We start from the raw sequence: 22066 nt of genomic DNA on the forward strand, positions 1-22066 counted from the left end.
ATTATTGTTTAATAAATTATTGATTTTTTTTTTAGGCTAATGAAATGAGAACAATTATTCATCAACTTACAAATTTTCTTCAATATGCTGATGTTCGAGATGAGGTATAATAAATTTATATAATAAAAAACAAATGTTTTAAATAAATTGTTTAAATAATAATAATTCTGTATGTGTAGATTTCTCAGTTTACGTTACAACTGATATTTCGTCCATTAAAATTTACTGGATTGGGTTTCTTCCATTTTGGTAATGATTTTCTGCGAAGAGTTAGTTTCTTTATATATTTGTATACTTTATATATTTTATATTTTATAGAGACTATAAGTTATGATGTTATAAATTATTGTTACAAATTATAGGCTTTATATCTTTTTATACCACATCTTACATAATATTATTTTTATTTAATTTAATTATTGTATAACAAATTTTACAAATTATTATTCAGAAATTATTGAACTTTTTTTTTTCTGAATTAATTCTTTAATTAATTTGTAAAATCTTTACTAAAGTTTTTTTTATTTATGAAGTAATTTATCTTGTATTTTTTCCAGTTTATTCTGGTATTTGTAACATTTGTGATCTTCATAATACAGATGGTTTCGCTATCAGATATATACGAATACGCACGTGCAAAGAACCGAACTGTACCGAGTTGTACTAAATTGCTACAATAGAAAAAAGAAAGTCATTAAAAGATTATTTAAAATCAAAATTGTATAATATATATTCAAATGTATAATTATTTAATTTAGAGAGATGTATGATCAATAATGTGTAGTATGTAAGATTTAATAAATTATCTCTCTTTCATTCATTGGAGCAGATCGATCGTTTTAATATGCGTAAGTGCTGTAGCAAATACATTTCTAGATTATGGGAAAAATTATTTTTACGTAATCGACTTCATTAGAATTACGTATATACAACAAATGTATTTGAAGAAACGTTCCGAGTTAGTTTGCGATGATCATGACGACTACGATCCAGCAGGCATTACGACCGTTTTTTATTGTCTATTTTATTATGGGTTTAAGTGTTTATCCTGTAAAAACATCTACACTGAAAATTGGATTGCTTATATATTTAAGTATTCTTTATTGTTTAACGATTTGGTTCGTTTATTTCTTCCTTTTATATTATTTGATGAGCTCTCTTTCACTGATAGCAATATTTGGATCTACTATTAGTTTCATTGTTACGGAGATTAATATAATTACGGCGATTACATCCGCGATTCTTAATGTATATTACGGCAAGGTATAATATTTTTATTAGTTATATTAATAATTAACATATTTTTATTATATCTTACAATTGTCTTACATGTCAAATAATTTTTTAATGGCTTATATGTAGCGCAGATGTATTTTGTCATAAAAAGAAACATAATATTTTTTTAAACTGTTTCTTAATATCATTTTAGAAATTTCGGACATGCATGAAAAAGCTCATTGCTGTGGATGATACATTAGAAGAATTGGGCACTCCCAAGATATATCAAAATGTATACATATGGTCAAAAAGAACTGTGATTGCGTGGGTTATATATAGTATTGGATTGAATTTTTACGATGTAGCATGGTGGGTAAACAGAAAGGATACAGCTTTCTGGGCATTCATTATTCCTTTCTTAGTAAATCATTGTTTTCACGTCAACATGCTCGTGGATTTAATATTTATCACCATTTTATGGTTAGTATATTTGTTCTAATTATTTATTTTTAACTCGAATATTATTTCGTTGTCAATATATAATTATTTTTTATTTCTAATTAAATACTGAATATTTTTGCAACATCAAAAAAAACCTTTGAAATTAAAATTATTTGATTTTCACAATAATTTTTTGAATAAAGCATTTAGATTATATACTTATTTTTTGAATTTTATATTTCTCTATATCTCTTTTTTTCTTTTCTTCCTCTCTTTCTCTCTCAAACAAAAATTTTGTTAGAGATTTTAGAATTTCTTAAATTGTATTTGCACATACAGGTATATAGGCAACAGATTTGACAAAATAAATGAGCATATGCGACACCTATTGATGGATGAACAGTATGGCTTAAGAAATAAATGGAAAAAACCACTTATTGTTCATGGATATACTATTTCACGTACTGATAATTATAAACGAGTGTTGTGGATCTCAATGTAAATCGGTATACATTATATTCGTTTATTATTATTCAGCCCTATTTAACAATAAAATAATAAAAATAAATTATTTATCAAAATTAACTTTTTATAAATTTTTACAAACATTAAAGAAATGTTTGTTTTGTAATAGGCATCTTCATTTGGAATTACGTCGTATTGCTCGTGAATTGAATCGGATGTTTGGAGCGCAAATGGCGTTTGAAATGGCATCTTATTTATTATTCTTAATAACACTATGTTATTATTTATATGAAATGTTCATACAAAAACATCAAAAGGAAACAAAAGAGAGAGCATTAATTGGTGTTTTCTTGTGGACTTTCAGCTTTGTGTCAAGGCTTTGCATTATAAATTACATATGTGAGAATGTCAGTGTTCAGGTAAAATCTCATATATATATAACGTTTAAGCAAAATATATATTTAATAATAATAAACTCATGTTTCAGGCTAATGAAACCAATAAAATAATTCATCAATTGATAAACATTCTTAAATATGCTGATGTCAGAAAAGAGGTAAAAGATTTTTTAATGTTAAGGAATATATAGATTAAATAAAAAATATTTCAAATAAATAACAATTTTATTTGTAGATGTATCAATTTATTTTGCAAGCAATGCAGTCTCCCTTGAGATTTACTGGAATGGATCTTTTCTACTTTGGCAACACATTTCTTCGGAAGGTTTACTTTTGCTTTATCTTTTTTTATCACTTCACTTTCTTGTATATTGTTGATTTATATCATAGAAATTCAGATAATTATTTTTATAAAATTAATTTCAGATTTGTTATTATAATATTCTTCTATTATATGCACATATTATATATATATATATATATATATATATATATATATATATCAGCTTTTTAGTTTATTTTGTATTTTAATAAAAATAAGTTATTTTTCTACATTACAAAAGTTAATTAAAAATATTTAATACGTTTTTTCCAGTTCTGCCTGACAATTGTAACATTAGTGATTATTATGGTGCAAATGTTAAATGTCTAAGAATTCTGTATGAATAAGGAATAATCACTTTATGACGCAAAAATTAATGTATAAAAAATATATAAATTTATTCTTTGTAATTATAAATTATACTAATTACATATGCAACTACGATACACCTTGGAGTGCATCCCTGTTCTAAAGTATCATTTACAGCAGCAAACTTTTTTACGTACTTTCTAAGTTCTGAAAACAATACGTTTCCGGCAATTTAAAAAAAATTGTAAAGTATGAAATTTAATCTCTGTTTTATGCAAGCTATATTACATAAAATAAAAATGTTTTATAAAAATATCAATGTCTTGAATTTCTTAAATGCACCCACCATATTTTTTTACATATAAATTAATTCTTCACAATAATTATGCATAAAAAGTTATAAGGATACAATGGAATAGAATTAAAAGGATAAAACATTTTAACTATTTCTATTTTTTAAAGCTTTATTAATTATATTACCGCTAATATTGTTTAGAGAAATCGGATTGATATATTTGTAGTAGTAGATATAGTATTAAAAAATATGTATTTTTTTTTATAATATTAAGAATCTAGTTTAAATTATTACGCTTTCTTAAGATATTAGTATATGATGGATTTTATGTATATACATATACAGATACAAACACACATCCCTTTGTATATAAGTAAACGCTCTTTATATTTTTATAAATTTTATTATGCTTATACATAAAGATTAACTGTTTATTGTAAAATAAACTATATTATTGATTATATAAAGAAACGAAAATTCTGCTAGTTGAATGTTGTTGCTTAATTTTCGATTTCATATGATTTTAATAAAATGTTAATATTTTAGATATCTCCGCGATAAAAACCGTATGTTACTAATTCATAGCGTTGACATCGTTCAGAAAAATTAAATGATTTTTTTGTGTTCAGAAAAAACATATGTTCTGAAAAAACTTAAAGGATTAGTACTAATGTGATGGTTCAATTATATGCTATTTATTATTTAAATAAATGAGCCGTGTACTGGCTATATGAAGTGTTTAGAAATATGCAATGTCAGTTTGTTTCAGAAACCGAGAAAGTGATAATTATGGAGATTACTATAGAACAAGCTTTACGTCCTTTGCTTCTGACTTTTTCTATTCTCGGTTTTGGTATTTATTATTTAGAGAATGCTTACTTAAATATTATTTATAATTTATCAATTTGGATAATTTATTGTTGTCTTTATTATTACGCACTAATCGAGCAAAATGCTATATCGAAGTTTGAAATTTCTTATATAATTAATGTACTAATTTGTCTTTCCGTCATTATTGTATCTATTATGACAAATATTTATTATAACAAGGTATACATACATTATATACATATACATATATGTACATATATATGTATATATCCATATTAAAATTAATTAATAATGGAAATAGTCGATTTATATATATATATATACAATATATATATATATATATATATATATGATATATACGTTTATAGCGTAAAGACTATGCCACAAAAAATTTTTCACGTTATCTTTATGCAATAATGTTATATATTATAGAAAAAAATAATCATTTGTGAATTGTTATTAATTTTATTTAGAGATTTCAAATATTTATAAAAAGACTTGCTGCTGTGGACAATACGTTAGAAAAATTGGGTACTCCAAAGATGTATCGCAAATTACACACTTATGTGAAACGAGTGCTAATTGGATGGTTAATATCCATAATTCTAGCTAATACAATCGATATAGTGTGGTATAAAAATGTGAAGAAAGATTATTTTTGGAGCTTTATTTTTCCCTATATTTTTAATCATCTTTCTCACGCCAACATGTTTTTGGATTTATTACATGCGACTTTTTTGTGGTTAGTATTATATATAAATATTGTATGATATTTTTGATATTCAAAATAATGTGAATAATTTACCGTTTATACATATGTGTGTGCGTGTGCGTGCGTGTATCTGTGTGTTTATATAAAATTATTGGTATTGGTATAAAATATATTTGGATAATTTGCAAATTAAAACATATTTTTTCATAAATTATTTCTGCAATCTCAGTAAAGGAATAATACAATTATTTTACTTAAAAATATAACTGAACATTAATAACTCTATTAAATAATTTGTTTTATATATTAGCAGATTGAATAAGTGCTTTTTTATTTTAACACAGGTACATTGGTACCAGATTTGATAAATTAACAGAGCACGTGAGATGTCTGTTGATAAAAGAAGAAGACAGATTGCGATATATGTGGAGAAAAACTGTATTGAACATTCACAGAAATATCATTTATACTAATCACAAACGTGTGTTATGGACATCAATGTAAATCAATACACAAATTTAGTCGAATATTTTTACTTCCTAAGGGTTTTAATAGATAATAATTTTAATTTATAATTTAGAATTTTAAAGGCTAAGAGCCGGACGCGAAAGTCGGTGCGTCAATTCCAACGAAAATTAATTTTTAATAAATATTTGTACACGAGGCACGAATTTTGCTTGTTAGATTGCCAAGACTTTTTTCGGAATACTAATTTAGACTTAACAGTAAAACTTGTGCATTTGAAAGTTGATAGTTTATGGAAATTCTATATAATAAGATTTTTACTATACACACAGACGTTTTTCTATATATGTATATGTGTATGCGTGTGTTCTCTTATTAACAAATGTTATTTTTAATAGGCATGTACATTTAGAATTATGTAAAATCGCTCGCAAATTGAATGGAATGTACGAAATACAGATGACTATCGAAATGATAGGTTGTATGATATATTTTCTAAGATTAAGTAAATTTCTTTACGTAGACGTACAAACGAACTTATTATTAATATTGTCGCCGTTAAACTGGTCTCATTTAATTACTTTGATGAGTTGGTTAATCTGGTTCCTTTCATATGGAACTAGGCTCATTTCTTTAAATTACGCTTGCGAGAGTGTCAGCGCAAAGGTAAATTACTATATAACATTTGATTAAATTATATATATATATATATATATATTTATACAATATATGAATTATTAATTCATAATAAAATTATTAATTTTTATAGTTAATATATTATTAATTTTTTTTTTTTTTTAGGCAAATAAAGTGGAAAGAATTCTTCATCAACTGACAGATTTTCTTCGATATACTGATGTTCGTAGTGAGGTAATATACATAAATGTGTTATTGTAAAAGGCAAATATTTTAAATGTATTGTTTAAATAATAATAATTTATATATATACAGATTTATCAGTTTGCGTTGCAAATTATGCATCATCCACTTAAGTTTACGGGATTGGGTTTTTTCTATTTTGGCAATGGACTTTTACGAAGAGTTAGTATCTCTATATTATTTATCTTTTTATATTTTATATTTTATCAGTTGTGCTGTAAATTCTCATGCTACAAGTTATAAATTTTATATCTTTTTACCACACATGTGTCACATAAAGCTTTTTTATTTTATTTAATTATATTTTATTTAATTTGTTATATAACAGCAATTTACATCTTATAAATTAATATTTAGAAATGTTGATTTTTTTAAATAAAATATTTCTGTTCTAAATTAATGTTTTTTTACTATAAACTGTAACTATATTTTTGTTTATAAGATATTTTAATATACATACTCTCTTCCAGTTTATTATGCAAGTTATAACATTTACGATTGTCGGAATACAAATGTCCTCAACACCAGAAATGTTAAAGGACTTAATAAAGAAGAACCTGAATATATCAAGCACACATTGATGCAATATGTAAAAGAATTATTGATTATAGGATAAAAATATAAATGTACATACATATACATATAGTATTTACATATAAATATTTAAAATTTTATTTATATGTTATTATTATATAACTTTTTTGCCATCAAAAATTTATTTAAAATAATATTAATATATGTTTACATTTTTATAAATTTGGTTATAAATGCTCATATATAAAAATTAACTGCTTATTGTAAAATATACTATAATATATTGTTGATTATATAAATAAACGAAAATTCTCCTAGTTAAATGTCGTTACTTCATTTCCGCTTTTCATATAATTTTAATAAAATGTTAATATTTTAGATTTTTCTGCGATAAAAACCGTATGTTTACTAATACTTAGCGTTATTATCGTTTAGCGAAATTTAATAATTTTTATTGTGTTCAGAACAAACATATATGTTCAGAAAAAATTACATGATTAGTACTAATGCATTGGTTCAATTATATGCTATTTTATTGTTTAGATAAATAAGCCGTGTACTGACTAAATGAAGTTTGTAGAAATATGCAATGTCAGTTTGTTTCAGAATGATCGTTTAGCGAAATTTAATAATTTTTATTGTGTTCAGAACAAACATATATGTTCAGAAAAAATTACATGATTAGTACTAATGCATTGGTTCAATTATATGCTATTTTATTGTTTATATAAATAAGCCGTGTACTGACTAAATGAAGTTTGTAGAAATATGCAATGTCAGTTTGTTTCAGAAACCGTGAAAGTGATGTAATTATGGAGATTACTTTAGAACAAGCTTTACGTCCTTTGCTTCTGACTTTTTCAATTCTTGGTTTTGATGTTTATTTTTTAAAACACGCTTATCTAAATATTATTTATGATTTATCAATTTGGACAATTTATTTTTGTTGTTATTATTACTTGATAATTAAATTTCATGTAAAAGGGGTTTTGGAAATTTCTAATTTAATCAATACACTGACTTGTATTTTCGCTATTATTGTATCTCTTATGACGACTATTTATAATAACAAGGTATATATACGTTATATATACATATATACATGTACACATATATAGGTGTATATATATATATACATATATGTATAAATACTGAAATTAATTGATAATGGAAATAGTCAATTTAATATGTACTTTTATAGCGTAAAGATTATGTCACTTACAATTTTTTACGTAATCTTTATCCAAAATAATGTAATATGTTATAGAAAAAAATAATTTATCAATTATTATTAATATTATTTAGAGATTTCGAATATTTGTAAAAAGGCTTGCTGCTGTGGACAATACGTTAGAAAAATTGGGTACTCCAAAGATGTATCGCAAATTACACACTTATGTGAAACGGGTGCTAATTGGATGGTTAATATCCATAATTTTATTTAATACAATCGATATAGTGTGGTATAAAAATGTGAAGAAAAATTATTATTGGCGTTTTATTTTACCCTATATTTTGAGTCATCTTTATCACGTCAACATGTTTATGATTTTATTACTTGTGACTTTTTTGTGGTTAGTATTATATATATAAATAAACATTTTATTATATTTTTGATATTGAAAATAATATGAATGCTTTATAGTTTATACAAATGCGTGCGTGCGTGAGTGAGTGCGTGCGTGCGTGCGTGTGATTATATGAAATCAATATGGTATTGTTAAAATATATATAAAATTCTCTCTCTTCAGACAAATAATTTATTAAAAATAATTATAAGAAAATTATAATTTATTAAGATAATTTGCATTATTATTATATAATTTATTTAGATAATTTAAAACATAATTGTTCATAGATTATTTCTGCAATTTTCATAGGAATAATATAATTAATTTATTTAAAAATATATCTGAACATTAATAACTGTATTAAATAATTTATGTTTTATATACTGACATATTATGTAAGTGCTTTTCTATTTTAACACAGGTACATTGGTACCAGATTTGATAAATTAACGGAGCACGTGAGATGTCTGTTGATAAAAGAAGAAGACAGATTGCGATATATGTGGAGAAAAACTGTATTGAACATTCACAGAAATATCATTTATACTAATCACAAACGTGTGTTATGGACATCAATGTAAATCAATACACAAATTTGGTCGGATATTTTTAATTCTTGGGGATTTTAAGAAATAATGAAACTAATTTAGAATTTAGAATTTTAAAGGCTTAATAAAAACCGGACGCGAATGTCGGTGCGTCAAATTCAACAAAAATTAATTTTTAATAAATAATTGTGTACGCGGCACAATTTTTGCTTGATACATTGCCAAGAATTTTTTTGGAAAACTAATTTAGATTTGACAGTAAAGCTTGTGCATTTAAAAATTGGTAGAAACATATGGAAATTCTATATAATAGGTTTTTTCCTGTACACAGACGTTTTTCTATATATGTATATGTTTATGCGTATGTTCTCTTATTAACAAATCTTATTTTTTAATAGGCATCTACATTTAGAATTATGTAAAATCGCTCGCGAATTGAATGGAATGTACGAAATACAGATGACTATCGAAATGATAGGTTGTATGATATATTTTATAAGATTAAGTAAATTTCTTTACGTAGACGTACAAACGAACTTATTATTAATATTGTCGCCGTTAAATTGGTCTCATTTAATTACTTTAATGAGTTGGTTAATCTGGTTGCTTTCATTTGGAACTAGGCTCATTTATTTAAATTACGCTTGCGAGAGTGTCAGCGCTAAGGTAAATTACTATATAACATTCGATTAAATTATATATATACGAGTAAATATATATATATATATATACAATATATGAATTATTAATTCATATATAAAATTATTAATTCTTATAGTTAATATATTATTAATTGTTTTTTTTAGGCAAATGAAGTGGAAAGAATTCTTCATCAACTGACAGATTTTCTTCGATATTCTGATGTTCGTAGAGAGGTAATATACATAAATGTGTTATTGTAAAAGGCAAATATTTTAAATGTATTGTTTAAATAATAATAATTTATATATATGCAGATTTATCAGTTTGCGTTGCAAATTATGCATCATCCACTTAAGTTTACGGGATTGGGTTTTTTCTATTTTGGCAATGGACTTTTACGAAGAGTTAGTATCTCTATATTATTTATCTTTTTATATTTTATATTTTATCAGTTGTGCTGTAAATTCTCATGCTACAGGTTATAAATTTGATATCTTTTTACCACACATGTCTCACATAAAGTTTTTTTATTTTATTCAATTATATTTTATTTAATTTGTTATATAACAGCAATTTACATCTTATAAATTAATATTTAGAAATGCTGATTTTTTAAAATAAATATTTTTGTTCTAAATTAATGTTTTTTTACTATAAATTGTAACTATATTTATGTCTATAAGATATTTTAATATACATACTCTCTTCCAGTTTATCTTGCAAGTTATAACATTTATGATTGTCGGAATACAAATGTCCTCAACACCAGAAATGTTAAAGGACTTAATAAAGAAGAACCTGAATATATCAAGCACACATTGATGCAATATGTAAAAGAATTATTGATTATAGGATAAAAATATAGATGTACATACATATACATATAGTACCTACATATAAATATTTAAAATTTTATTTATATGTTATTATTATATAATTTTTTTGCCATCAAAAATTTATTTAAAATAATATTAATATATGTTTACATTTTTATAAATTTGGTTATAAATGCTCATATATAAAGATTAACTGCTTATTGTAAAATATACTATATTGTTGATTATATAAATAAACGAAAATTCTCCTAGTTAAATGTCGTTACTTCATTTCCGCCTTTCATATAATTTTAATAAAATGTTAATATTTTAGATATTTCTGCGATAAAAACCGTATGTTTACTAATACTTAGCGTTATTATTGTTTAGCGAAATTTAATAATTTTTATTGTGTTCAGAACAAACATATATGTTCAGAAAAAATTACATGATTAGTACTAATGCATTGGTTCAATTATATGCTATTTTATTGTTTAGATAAATAAGCCGTGTACTGACTAAATGAAGTTTGTAGAAATATGCAATGTCAGTTTGTTTCAGAAACCGTGAAAGTGATGTAATTATGGAGATTACTTTAGAACAAGCTTTACGTCCTTTGCTTCTGACTTTTTCAATTCTTGGTTTTGATGTTTATTTTTCAAAACAAGCTTATCTAAATATTATTTATGATTTATCAATTTGGACAATTTATTTTTGTTTTTATTATTACCTGATAATTAAGTTTCATGTAAAAGGGGTTTTGGAAATTTCTAATTTAATCAATACACTGACTTGTATTTCCGTTATTATTGTATCTCTTATGACGACTATTTATAATAACAAGGTATTGTATATATACGTTATATATACATATATACATGTACACATATATAGGTGTATATATATATACATATATGTATAAATACTGAAATTAATTGATAATGGAAATAGTCAATGTAATATATACTTTTATAGCGTAAAGACTATGTTACTTACAATTTTTTACGTAATCTTTATCCAGAATAATGTAATATATTATAGAAAAAAATAATTTATCAATTATTATTAATATTATTTAGAGATTTCGAATATTTGTAAAAAGACTTGCTGCTGTGGACAATACGTTAGAAAAATTGGGTACTCCAAAGATGTATCGCAAATTACACACTTATGTGAAACGGGTGCTAATTGGATGGTTAATATCCATAATTTTATTTAATACAATCGATATAGTGTGGTATAAAAATGCGAAGAAAATTCATTATTGGCGCTTTATTTTACCCTATATTTTGAATCATCTTTATCACGTCAACATGTTTATGAATTTATTACTTGTGACTTTTTTGTGGTTAGTATTATATATATAAATAAACATTTTATTATATTTTTGATATTGAAAATAATATGAATGCTTTATAGTTTATACAAATGCGTGCGTGCGTGAGTGAGTGCGTGCGTGCGTGCGTGCGTGCGTGTGATTATATGAAATCAATATGGTATTGTTGATTTATATATAAAATACTTTCTCTCTTCAGACAAATAATTTATTAAAAATAATTATAAGAAAATTATAATTTATTAAGATAATTTGCATTATTATTATATAATTTATTTAGATAATTTAAAACATAATTGTTCATAGATTATTTTTGCAATTTCCATAGGAATAAAATATAATTAATTTATTTAAAAAATATATCTAAACATTAACAACTGTATTAAATAATTTATGTTTTATATACTAGCAAATTATGTAAGTGCTTTTCTATTTTAACACAGGTACATTGGTACCAGATTTGATAAATTAAACGAGCACGTGAGATGTCTGTTGATAAAAGAAGAAGACAGATTGCGATATAAGTGGAGAAAAACTGTATTGAACATTCACAGAAATATCATTTATACTAATTACAAACGTGTGTTATGGACATCAATGTAAATCAATACACAAATTTGGTCGGATATTTTTAATTCTTGGGGGTTTTAAGAAATAATGAAACTAATTTATAATTTAGAATTTTAAAGGCTTAATAAGAGCCGGACGCGAATGTCGGTGCGTCAAATCCAACAAAAATTAATTTCTAATAAATAATTGTGCACGGGGCACAAATTTTGCTTGATACATTGCCAAGAATTTTTTTGGAAAACTAATTTAGATTTGACAGTAAAGCTTGTGCATTTAAAAGTTGATAGAAACATATGGAATTTCTATATAATAGGTTTTTTTCTGTACACAGATGTTTTTCTATATATGTATATGTTTATGCGTATGTTCTCTTATTAACAAATCTTATTTTTTAATAGGCATCTACATTTAGAATTATGTAAAATCGCTCGCGAATTAAATGGAATGTATGAAATACAGATGACTATCGAAATGATAAGTTGTATGATATATTTCATAAAATCCTATAGGTTTGTTTACATAGACGCACAATTGGACAAGTTCTTAATATTCTCACCATTAAAATTGCTTGATACGTTAATCTGGTTGCTTTCATATGGAATTAGGCTCTTTTATTTAAATTACGCTTGCGAAAATGTCAGTGCTAAGGTAAATTACTGTATAAAATTTGAATAAATTATTTAAAAATTAAATAGATTTAAATAAATTGTATAGATAAATTATATATATATATATATATTTATTGATATGGTAATAATTATTTATATATATATACCTAATATTATTAATTCGTATAGTTAATAAGTTATTAATAATTTTTTTTTAGGCTAGTGAAATGGAAAGTATTCTTCATCAACTGACAGATTTTCTTCGATATTCTGATGTTCGTAATGAGGTAATATAAATGTTTTAGTGTAAAAGGCAAATATTTAAAATGTATTGTTTAAATAATAATAATTTATATATTTGCAGATTTATCAGTTTACGTTGCAAATGATGCATCATCCATTGAAGTTTACAGGGTTTGGTTTTTTCTATTTTGGCAATGGGCTTTTACGAAAAGTTAGTCTCTTTATATTATTTATCTTTTTATATATTTCATATTTTATCAATTTTGCTATAAATTTTTATGCTTAAATTATAGATTTTTCATCTTTTTACACATGTCTCACATAAAGCTTTTTATTTTATTCAATTATATAATATATAATTCAATTTGTTGTATAACAGAAATTTAAATCTTATAAATTGATATTTAGAAATGTTGATTTTTTTAAATAAAATATTTCTGTAATGATTTAATATTTTTTTTACTGTAACTATATTTTTGTCTAAGATATTTTAATTTACATACTTTCTTCCAGTTTATCATGCAAGTTATAACATTTATGATTATCATAATACAATTTGCCTCAATACCAGAAGAAATGTTAAAACATCATAGAAAGAAGAAGCTGATCAAGCACAAATTGATGTAACATGTAAAAGAATTTTAAGACAAAAATATATATATTTACATACATATGTATATAGTACCTATATATAAATATATATGTATATAATATTATTTATTTGTTTCTATTATATAAATTTTTTGCCAAAAAAACTTTTATTTAAGATAAGCATATAATATTAAAATATAATATTAAAAGCTTACTTTGGCGCTAACGTTTCCGCAGATATATTTAAATAATATAAGTCTTATTAAATTAATGTCATACAATATATTGCTGCTGAATAAACGTTTTCATTGAATAGCATCACCATTGTATATTAAGTATATCATTATTTTTTGTTGGAAATAGAATAAGGCATCGTAAAAGTGATAAAGTAGAACATTGTCTGTAAAGTCATTTGTATTTCAAATAAACGGAATGGAAAATAAATGGAATTGAGAATTACAAGGATAAAATATTTTACCTATTTTTATGATTTTTTAAAGCTTTATTAATTATATTACCGCTAATATTATTTGGAGAAATCGATCGACTTTATGTATATATATGTTTACGTGTATGTATAGAAAAATATGAAATAATTAGCATTAGTGCTTAGGTTCCATTACATATTATTCTATCATCTTGATAAAAAGGAGCCGTGTATCGGCTAAATGAAATTCTTAGAAATATGTAATGTCAGTTTATATATATATGCAATTTCTAACATTTATGATTATCATAATACAAATGGGCTCAATACCAGAAATGTTAAAGCATTTAATAAAAGATATCGAGCACAAATTGATGCAACATGTAAAAGAATTGTTGATTTTAGGACAAAAATATAGATATATACATACATACATAAATATAATAGTATCTATAAGTATATAAATATATATAATATTATTTATTTGTTTCTATTACCTATATAAGTTTCTTATCTATTAAATATTATAATATTAAATTTTAAAATATTGCCGCTAAATTTATTAAACGGTTATAATAGACACCATTTATACATATTTATACATATAACTAAATTATTAATAATTGTAAATATATAAATACTAATAATTTATAGTTAAATATATACAATATAATAAAAATAATTCTACAACAGTATATACATTCTTTCTATTCTAAGAACTCGTGACATATTATATTATCTCTGTTAGAAACTCTTCGATATATAGGATAAGTATTGAATTGAATTATAATAATTATAAAAGAAAGAATCCAAATGAAGAACTAAAAGTAAACATAAAATATTAATTACTATTCAAACTTGTTCTATTGCAGTTTTAGTTCTGCATTAATTTGTTCTATTCAAATTTTTATATTATTATAAGATTTTGTAATTTACAAACACAGATCTACTGACCTTATAAAGAAATTTATGGCCAAAGTAAAATAGACCCATTCCACTTAATTTTAATGGCCGAAGTGATATTTGCAAAACAAATTGGCAAATCTATATTATATACAAAAGTAATTATTAAAATCATTATTATTGAAGAATAGTTTATACAAGTTATGTAGAATCGGAATATTGTTATATAAATCATGTATCTCACCTCTTCACGTGCTTTGACAAAACAGATAATATTTGTCAATCTATGAATAATGCCATTTGTTTTCTGTGCCTAAAAAATATAAAATTAATTAGAGGTTTACAATTTTAATAATATGTGTATAATTTTTAATAATTTTAAATAGACATTTCTATATATATATATATATATATATAACTTTGTAATATATTTGTATATTTTTCTTTTATAAAGAACGTATTAAAATATTTTTTTCTATTTTGATATTAGAAAATAATTTTTTCTGTTTTTTTATTCGATTTAATTTTGTTTTACAATAGTTTTTCAGCATATTTTACATATATTCTAGATATAATATCACATTCATATTCAATATTATATCAAATAGGTTTTTTGCTTATTTGTAGAAATAATTTTTTCTTATAATTAACTGAAAAAAACTTACTTTGACGCTAATGCTTTCGCAAATGTAATTAAATAATATAAATCTTATTAAATTAATGCCACACGTTATATAGCTGGCGAGTAAACATTTCCATTGAATAGCACCGCCATTGTATATTAAGCATATTATCATTTTATATTGAAAATAAAACATCATCGTAAAAGTGATAAAGTAGGACATTGTCTGCAACGTCATTTGTATTTGAAATAAACTATTTATATCGAGTGTTATTCGACAAAGTTGTGAATGCAGATGCCTAAAAACATAGTATTATATTAATAAATACACACAATAATGAAATACCGAAATATAAATTGTTTTATTTCTGAGATACGTAAATGCATCGTCTGCATTTTATTGATTAATTAAACACTAATTGAAATTTGATCACAAAATAGTATGAAATTTATGTTTAACTTACATTGCATAAGGTATAACAAATTTAAGAATGTATTTTAAATATATTTATTATAATAAAATTAACTTTTTCTTACAAAATGTTATTCTCAACTTTACATTTTAATGTAAATTAAATTACATTGTTATCCACAATATATGAAGGCTGTTATTTATGCTATAGTGATGAGTGACGGGAAACGATATTTTGCACATACATTTCAGTCTGCATTGTTTAGTTTCAGATAGCTGTTTTATAAGAATATTTATTTTATCATATCTATTACCGATATATCTATAATATTTAAAAAATGTCTGTTTATTTTCTTAAACTTATTGCGAAATAAAAATGTATATTATTATTTATTTATATACGAAATTTTATAATTCGAAAAATAATGAGTTATTGAGAGGTAATTATTATTATTATATTAATTTATTAAAATTATATGTACATACCTTAAAATAAACATAATTATTACATCCGTTAAAATATTAATAAAATAAGAATACTCTATGATAATAGAAAACAACAATTTCAAATTTTTTTTATCATTATACGTGTCAATCATGCATATAGAATTAGCAGTCCATATTATATTGATTATTATAAACCACATAATTATTATCCATTTTACCGAATTTTGTATTCTATGGTATTTTTTGGATGTTCCAAGTTCTTCTAGAGTATTATCTACTTGATTGAGTTTATTTATTAATATGTTGAATTTCTGAAAATAACAGCATTAAGATAATATTAAATATATAAATAATTTTTATAAATAAGATATAATTAACACATTCACAATGATTAGATAGAAAAGTTATAATATGCGATAAGAATCTTTTTCGCAAAATTCTTTAGTAAATATTTGAATACAAGATAATTTAAAAAAAATATAAAAATTATTATTAATAAAGCTTAATTTTTTAATTGCTCTAGAAATTAATGTAATTCAAAATAACATTTATTATGGAAGGCTTTTCTTTATCTATCTATGGAAAAAAATTAATTTGTTCAAATTTATTTATGTTATAATTTGAGTAAATTGATATTTGATTTTTCTTTAAAAAGATAAGAATAACTACAAATTAATAAACCTTTTTTTGTCATTTTAATGCTCCGCTTAGATATTGTATTATTATAACAATAAAATGCATAATAATAATAATATAACATTTTGTATAGGAAAAATGTACCTTATGTTGACGAATGAAGATGATTATAGATATCACCGTGTTAAGCAAATTTATTGTTAAATAAAAGTACATCATAACGTTCGGTTTTATTATATTCAGGAAAGAGGTAAACACGTAATAAAGGAGGTAGGCATAGACACTCCATACACTTAACATATATAAGATGCTCAGACGAACTCTCGAATAATTCGAAGGATACCTGAGAATTCCGAAACCGAAGAAAAAAGCAACGAAATAAAAATATTTTAAAGCTTCTTGTATAGTGTCAACCATGATATCGCACAGTTCTTTAGCAATTTCATGTACTACTAAAGTTCTGAGTTACAATACGCAGTAGTGTAATGTGAATTAATCAAGATATTAATTAATTGAATTACATTAGCATAATTGAATCATTAATTACTAAAACAGATGTACGATAGGCTTTGTTACCCATAGAAAGAATAAACAATTATTTTTGAATTGCATTTTTATACTTCTTGCTACATATGATTATATTTATATACATAACATGAGCTAAAGATATAAACAAATTTTATTTCAATAATGAAACATGTTTAATTATATCCATATAAATTTATTTTGTCATTTTATTTATTTTTATCATTGGAAAAGAATGTGATTATTTATTTATTATTATTATTAAATTATTTATTAAACTTTTTAAAGCATTATATTTTTTGCATTAAAAAATTATTTATGAACTAAATTTCAAGACTTTTATTAATAAGAAAATTTTGAAAAGTGCTTGTTATTAATTAACAATTTTTAAAAAAATAATTTTAAAGAGTTTTTATTAAATTTCTTGTAATTTCTTTTGTTTTATTTTAATAAGCATTATTCGTATATAACATGATCAAATATTTTTATGTATTATAATATTATGTTTATACTTCTATTAGAATAATAAATATAATAATACATATAATTGATATGATAACAATGATAATATTATTTACAAACTTTGTAATAAAAAAAAATAAATAAAAAAGCCGGTAAATGTACGATGCGCAGTGCATATAGATCTTATAAGATTTAAACCGTGCCTAAAAAATCTAAAATAAAGAAAAGCGATTAAATGAATAAAATATAAAATGTTTTCTATAGTGTTGATTATGATTGTAAACTCTCGCAATTCTATATATTAATTGTTCCAAGTTGAAGGTAGGTATATAGCGTGCTAATATTACATTAATCAGCATGAAAAGATGACACTTGATTAGATCGTTGCATTAGTGTCGTTAAAATATGACGCAATAACATGGATGTACTTTGTTGAGATAATCGTTACTTGCACAATGTCATAACAATTATTTTCAGACATTAAGAATTTTTTCAGTTTTTATATATTTTTTTGTCATCGTCTTATTATGTACATAAAATGCTCATATCATTTATAATACGTTATCATTAGTATAATTTTTAAACAATGCAAGTACAAAGAATTAAAATTACTAAAAACATTTATTAGCAATTATAAATAATAAAATATGGTATAATATCTAAATCTTTGAAAAATTCGAAGTTTTTTAGATTATTTAAATTATGTACATTATTTTAATTCGCCGAATTTCTATTATGTATATAATTTTAATTCTTAATTTAATATAATTTAATCTATCTTTTAAAAAAAGACATTTGTCAATCTGGGTTTCGACATGCAAAGTTGCAATTATTTCTCAGAGCAATTTGGATTATTCTATTGAAATAAAGATGAGATAATTGCGTAAAATTTACACTGCATATTTTATTAATTCGTTTCAAACATTGCGACTTGTCATATGATTGTATAAAATTTAATCGATTACGTATAATTGTGTATAAACATTAAAACCGCTATTTTTAGAATAAAAATAGAGATAGCAAAAATTGTGGACAAGTTCTTAGGATATTTGTATTAATTAATCCGCGCAAAGATATCGAGAAATAATAATCATAAACGTCCTATTCTCGTAAAAAACACCTTGAAGATTTAATTTATGTATAAACATATATCGCAATTTTTCATGTACCTATAAACATCTGTATTATCAGAATTAAATCATTCGCGTGAAATTAATAGATGATTAATAAATCGTAACCGTTCAATTTTCACAGTACAATGGAATCATTAAAATCATTAAAAAATAGATTAATTATAATCCACACGTGACACATTTTACGATGACATATCGAATTGTCTAATCTAAATAATTCGCGAAATCGAAAAATCATTAAAAATAAGAATTAACCAGAATTGCTCTTTCTTCAATGAAAGACGAGACAGAGAGAGAGACACTCGCAAGTTGATCTCCTGTCCTCTTTTTCTCGTCGCATCCTTCTCGCGTTATCTTCAATCTTCACGCTCGACTGAGCACGGCTCTGGAACTCGAGACGCGTCCGAAATTCGATACCCACACAAACACTGGGGCAAAAAAATGTATCCTCGGACGACCTTGCTTTGTTTCGACGCCGCGCGTTGCTAAACATGATCGTCGTACATACCAGTGTACATTCCAGCTGTCATCGGGTCCCTTATCGAGCATTCCTGCGGTGATTTGTTTCCATTCACACACACAACTTTTTCTTTCATACATTTAGCGATCTATATTCGCGATTGCATTCAAGGCGTGTTTGACATCGATTTCTGAATTATCGCAATTTCTCGTATCATTTTGAAATATTAGAACGATGAATGTTTGAGATTATAATTATTAAAAGAATTAATTAATTATAATGATCGATTTGATTAGTAGTGATATATCTTATTTTGCGTCTTATAACTCTATATTTAATCGTAAGATGTATTTATAATGATATCAAATGTATTTATAAAAATTGTCTAAGTTCTGAAATTTTGCTTTAGGTCGCTGTGTTTTCGAGATAAAATAAGAAAAGAACCTCTATTCTGAGAACTGGTGACATATTATATTATCTCTCTTAGAAGCTTTTCGATGTACAGGAGTATCCATTTGAATTATTATAACAATAATAGAAAGTATCCCAACGAAGCACTGAAAGTAAATATAAAATATTATTATTCGAAATTGCTTTGCTACACTCTAATTTTTATATTACAATAAGATTTTGTAATCTACAAATATAAATAGTAGTAGAAACTGACCTTAAAAAGAAACTTATGGCCAAAATAAAATAGACCCATTCCACTAAATTTTAACGGCTGAAGTGATATTTGCAAAACAAATTGACAAATCTGTGTTACATGTACAAAAGTGATTATATTATAAGTTTTTTTAGAATTAGAAGATTTTTATAAATCATATATCTCACCTCTTCGCGTGCTTTTGCAAAACAGATATTTGACAATTTATGAATAATACCTTCTGTCTTCCGCGCCTAAAAAAGATAAAATTAATTATAATATGTTTATAATCTTAAATATAACAATATAAATGTACAAGTTTCAATAATTTTGAATAGAATATTTTATATATGTAATTTTCTCTTTCTTAAAAAACATTAAATTTTTTTATTTTTAAATTTGAAAATATAAATTTTCTTTTTCTTTTTTCCTTATTGATTCAATCGTTTTAATATAATTTTTCATTGTTATTTTTGACGTAATATTATATCAAATAGTTTTTTTCTCATCTGTAAGGACATTCTTTTTTTATAATTCAAATATCTTACTTTAGCGCTAACACTTTCGCAGATATAGTTTAATGTTACAAGTCTTGTCAAATTGATGGCACACCACATGTTGCTGGGAAGTAAACATTTCCACTGAATGGCACCACCATTGTACATTAAACATAGCATTAAGTGATATTGGGAATAAAGCATCGTCGTCAAACTGACAAAGTAGGTCATTGTCTGCAGAGTCATTTGTATTTCGAATAAACCATTTATATCGAGTGCTATTCGGCGAAGTTGCGAATGCAGATGCCTAAAAAATAAATATTTTATTGTATTAAGAAAAACACATTGGTCTGTTTTGGAGGCAATTGCAGTATACATCGCAATTTAGACTGAAAGATTTATTTTAACGTAAAATAGCATAAAATCAATTTGCATTACGTAAGTGTAAAATTTATAAAATTATGTATGAATTAAATAAATTTATTTATTTATGAATAATAAAATTATTTTCTTTCTTTCGAATGTTATTTTCAATTTTTTTATTTTAACATATTCATATATATACATATGTATATCAAATTACATAGTTATCCATAATATATGCTTGCGATTTTCTGTATTTTGGATATAGTGAGGAATTACAAGACAAGAATTTTTACACATCCATCTCATTGTCCGTCCACATTTTTTAGTTTTTGATAGTTGGTCAATTATGTTATTTATTTTATCATATCTAGTACCGATATACCTGTAATTTTATAAAATTTGAAAGGAATGTTTTTAATTTCTCTAACAATAAGCTTGTTGCAAGATAAACAAATATCTTGAATATAAATTATCTCAAATTTGAATATAAATACAAAAGTTTTTAATATATAATTTATGTAAAGTATATGTATTATATATATACATATATATGTATTTGTATAAAGAATTTGTATTTAATGTGTTATATAGAATATAGATCAACTGTGTGTACGTGTACTACAATAAATATAATAAGTTAATAAATAATAAAATTAATTAAATAAATGTTTAAAATTATATTTAGATACTATTTTAATCATTTTTAATTTTCACATTTAGAAAATTAATTGATATAA

The 22066-nt window shown here is 23.6% G+C and overlaps 1 protein-coding gene across 1 annotated transcript; it reads right to left on the bottom strand.

Annotated features, from left to right (window-relative positions):
• Positions 1-20218: 20218 nt before the first annotated feature.
• LOC114931870 (uncharacterized) lies at positions 20219-21554 on the bottom strand. Its single transcript, XM_029304005.1, has 5 exons — positions 21547-21554; positions 21015-21270; positions 20655-20720; positions 20488-20577; positions 20219-20377 (listed from the first exon to the last, which is right to left on the bottom strand). Coding segments are annotated over exons 1-5 (525 nt in total). The 5' UTR covers positions 21549-21554; the 3' UTR covers positions 20219-20266.
• Between the last annotated feature and the right edge of the window lie 512 nt (positions 21555-22066).

Source organism: Nylanderia fulva, unplaced genomic scaffold, assembly GCF_048542155.1.
Source record: "Nylanderia fulva isolate GAGA-0341 unplaced genomic scaffold, ASM4854215v1 Scaffold10, whole genome shotgun sequence".
Taxonomy (NCBI): Eukaryota; Metazoa; Arthropoda; class Insecta; order Hymenoptera; family Formicidae; genus Nylanderia; species Nylanderia fulva.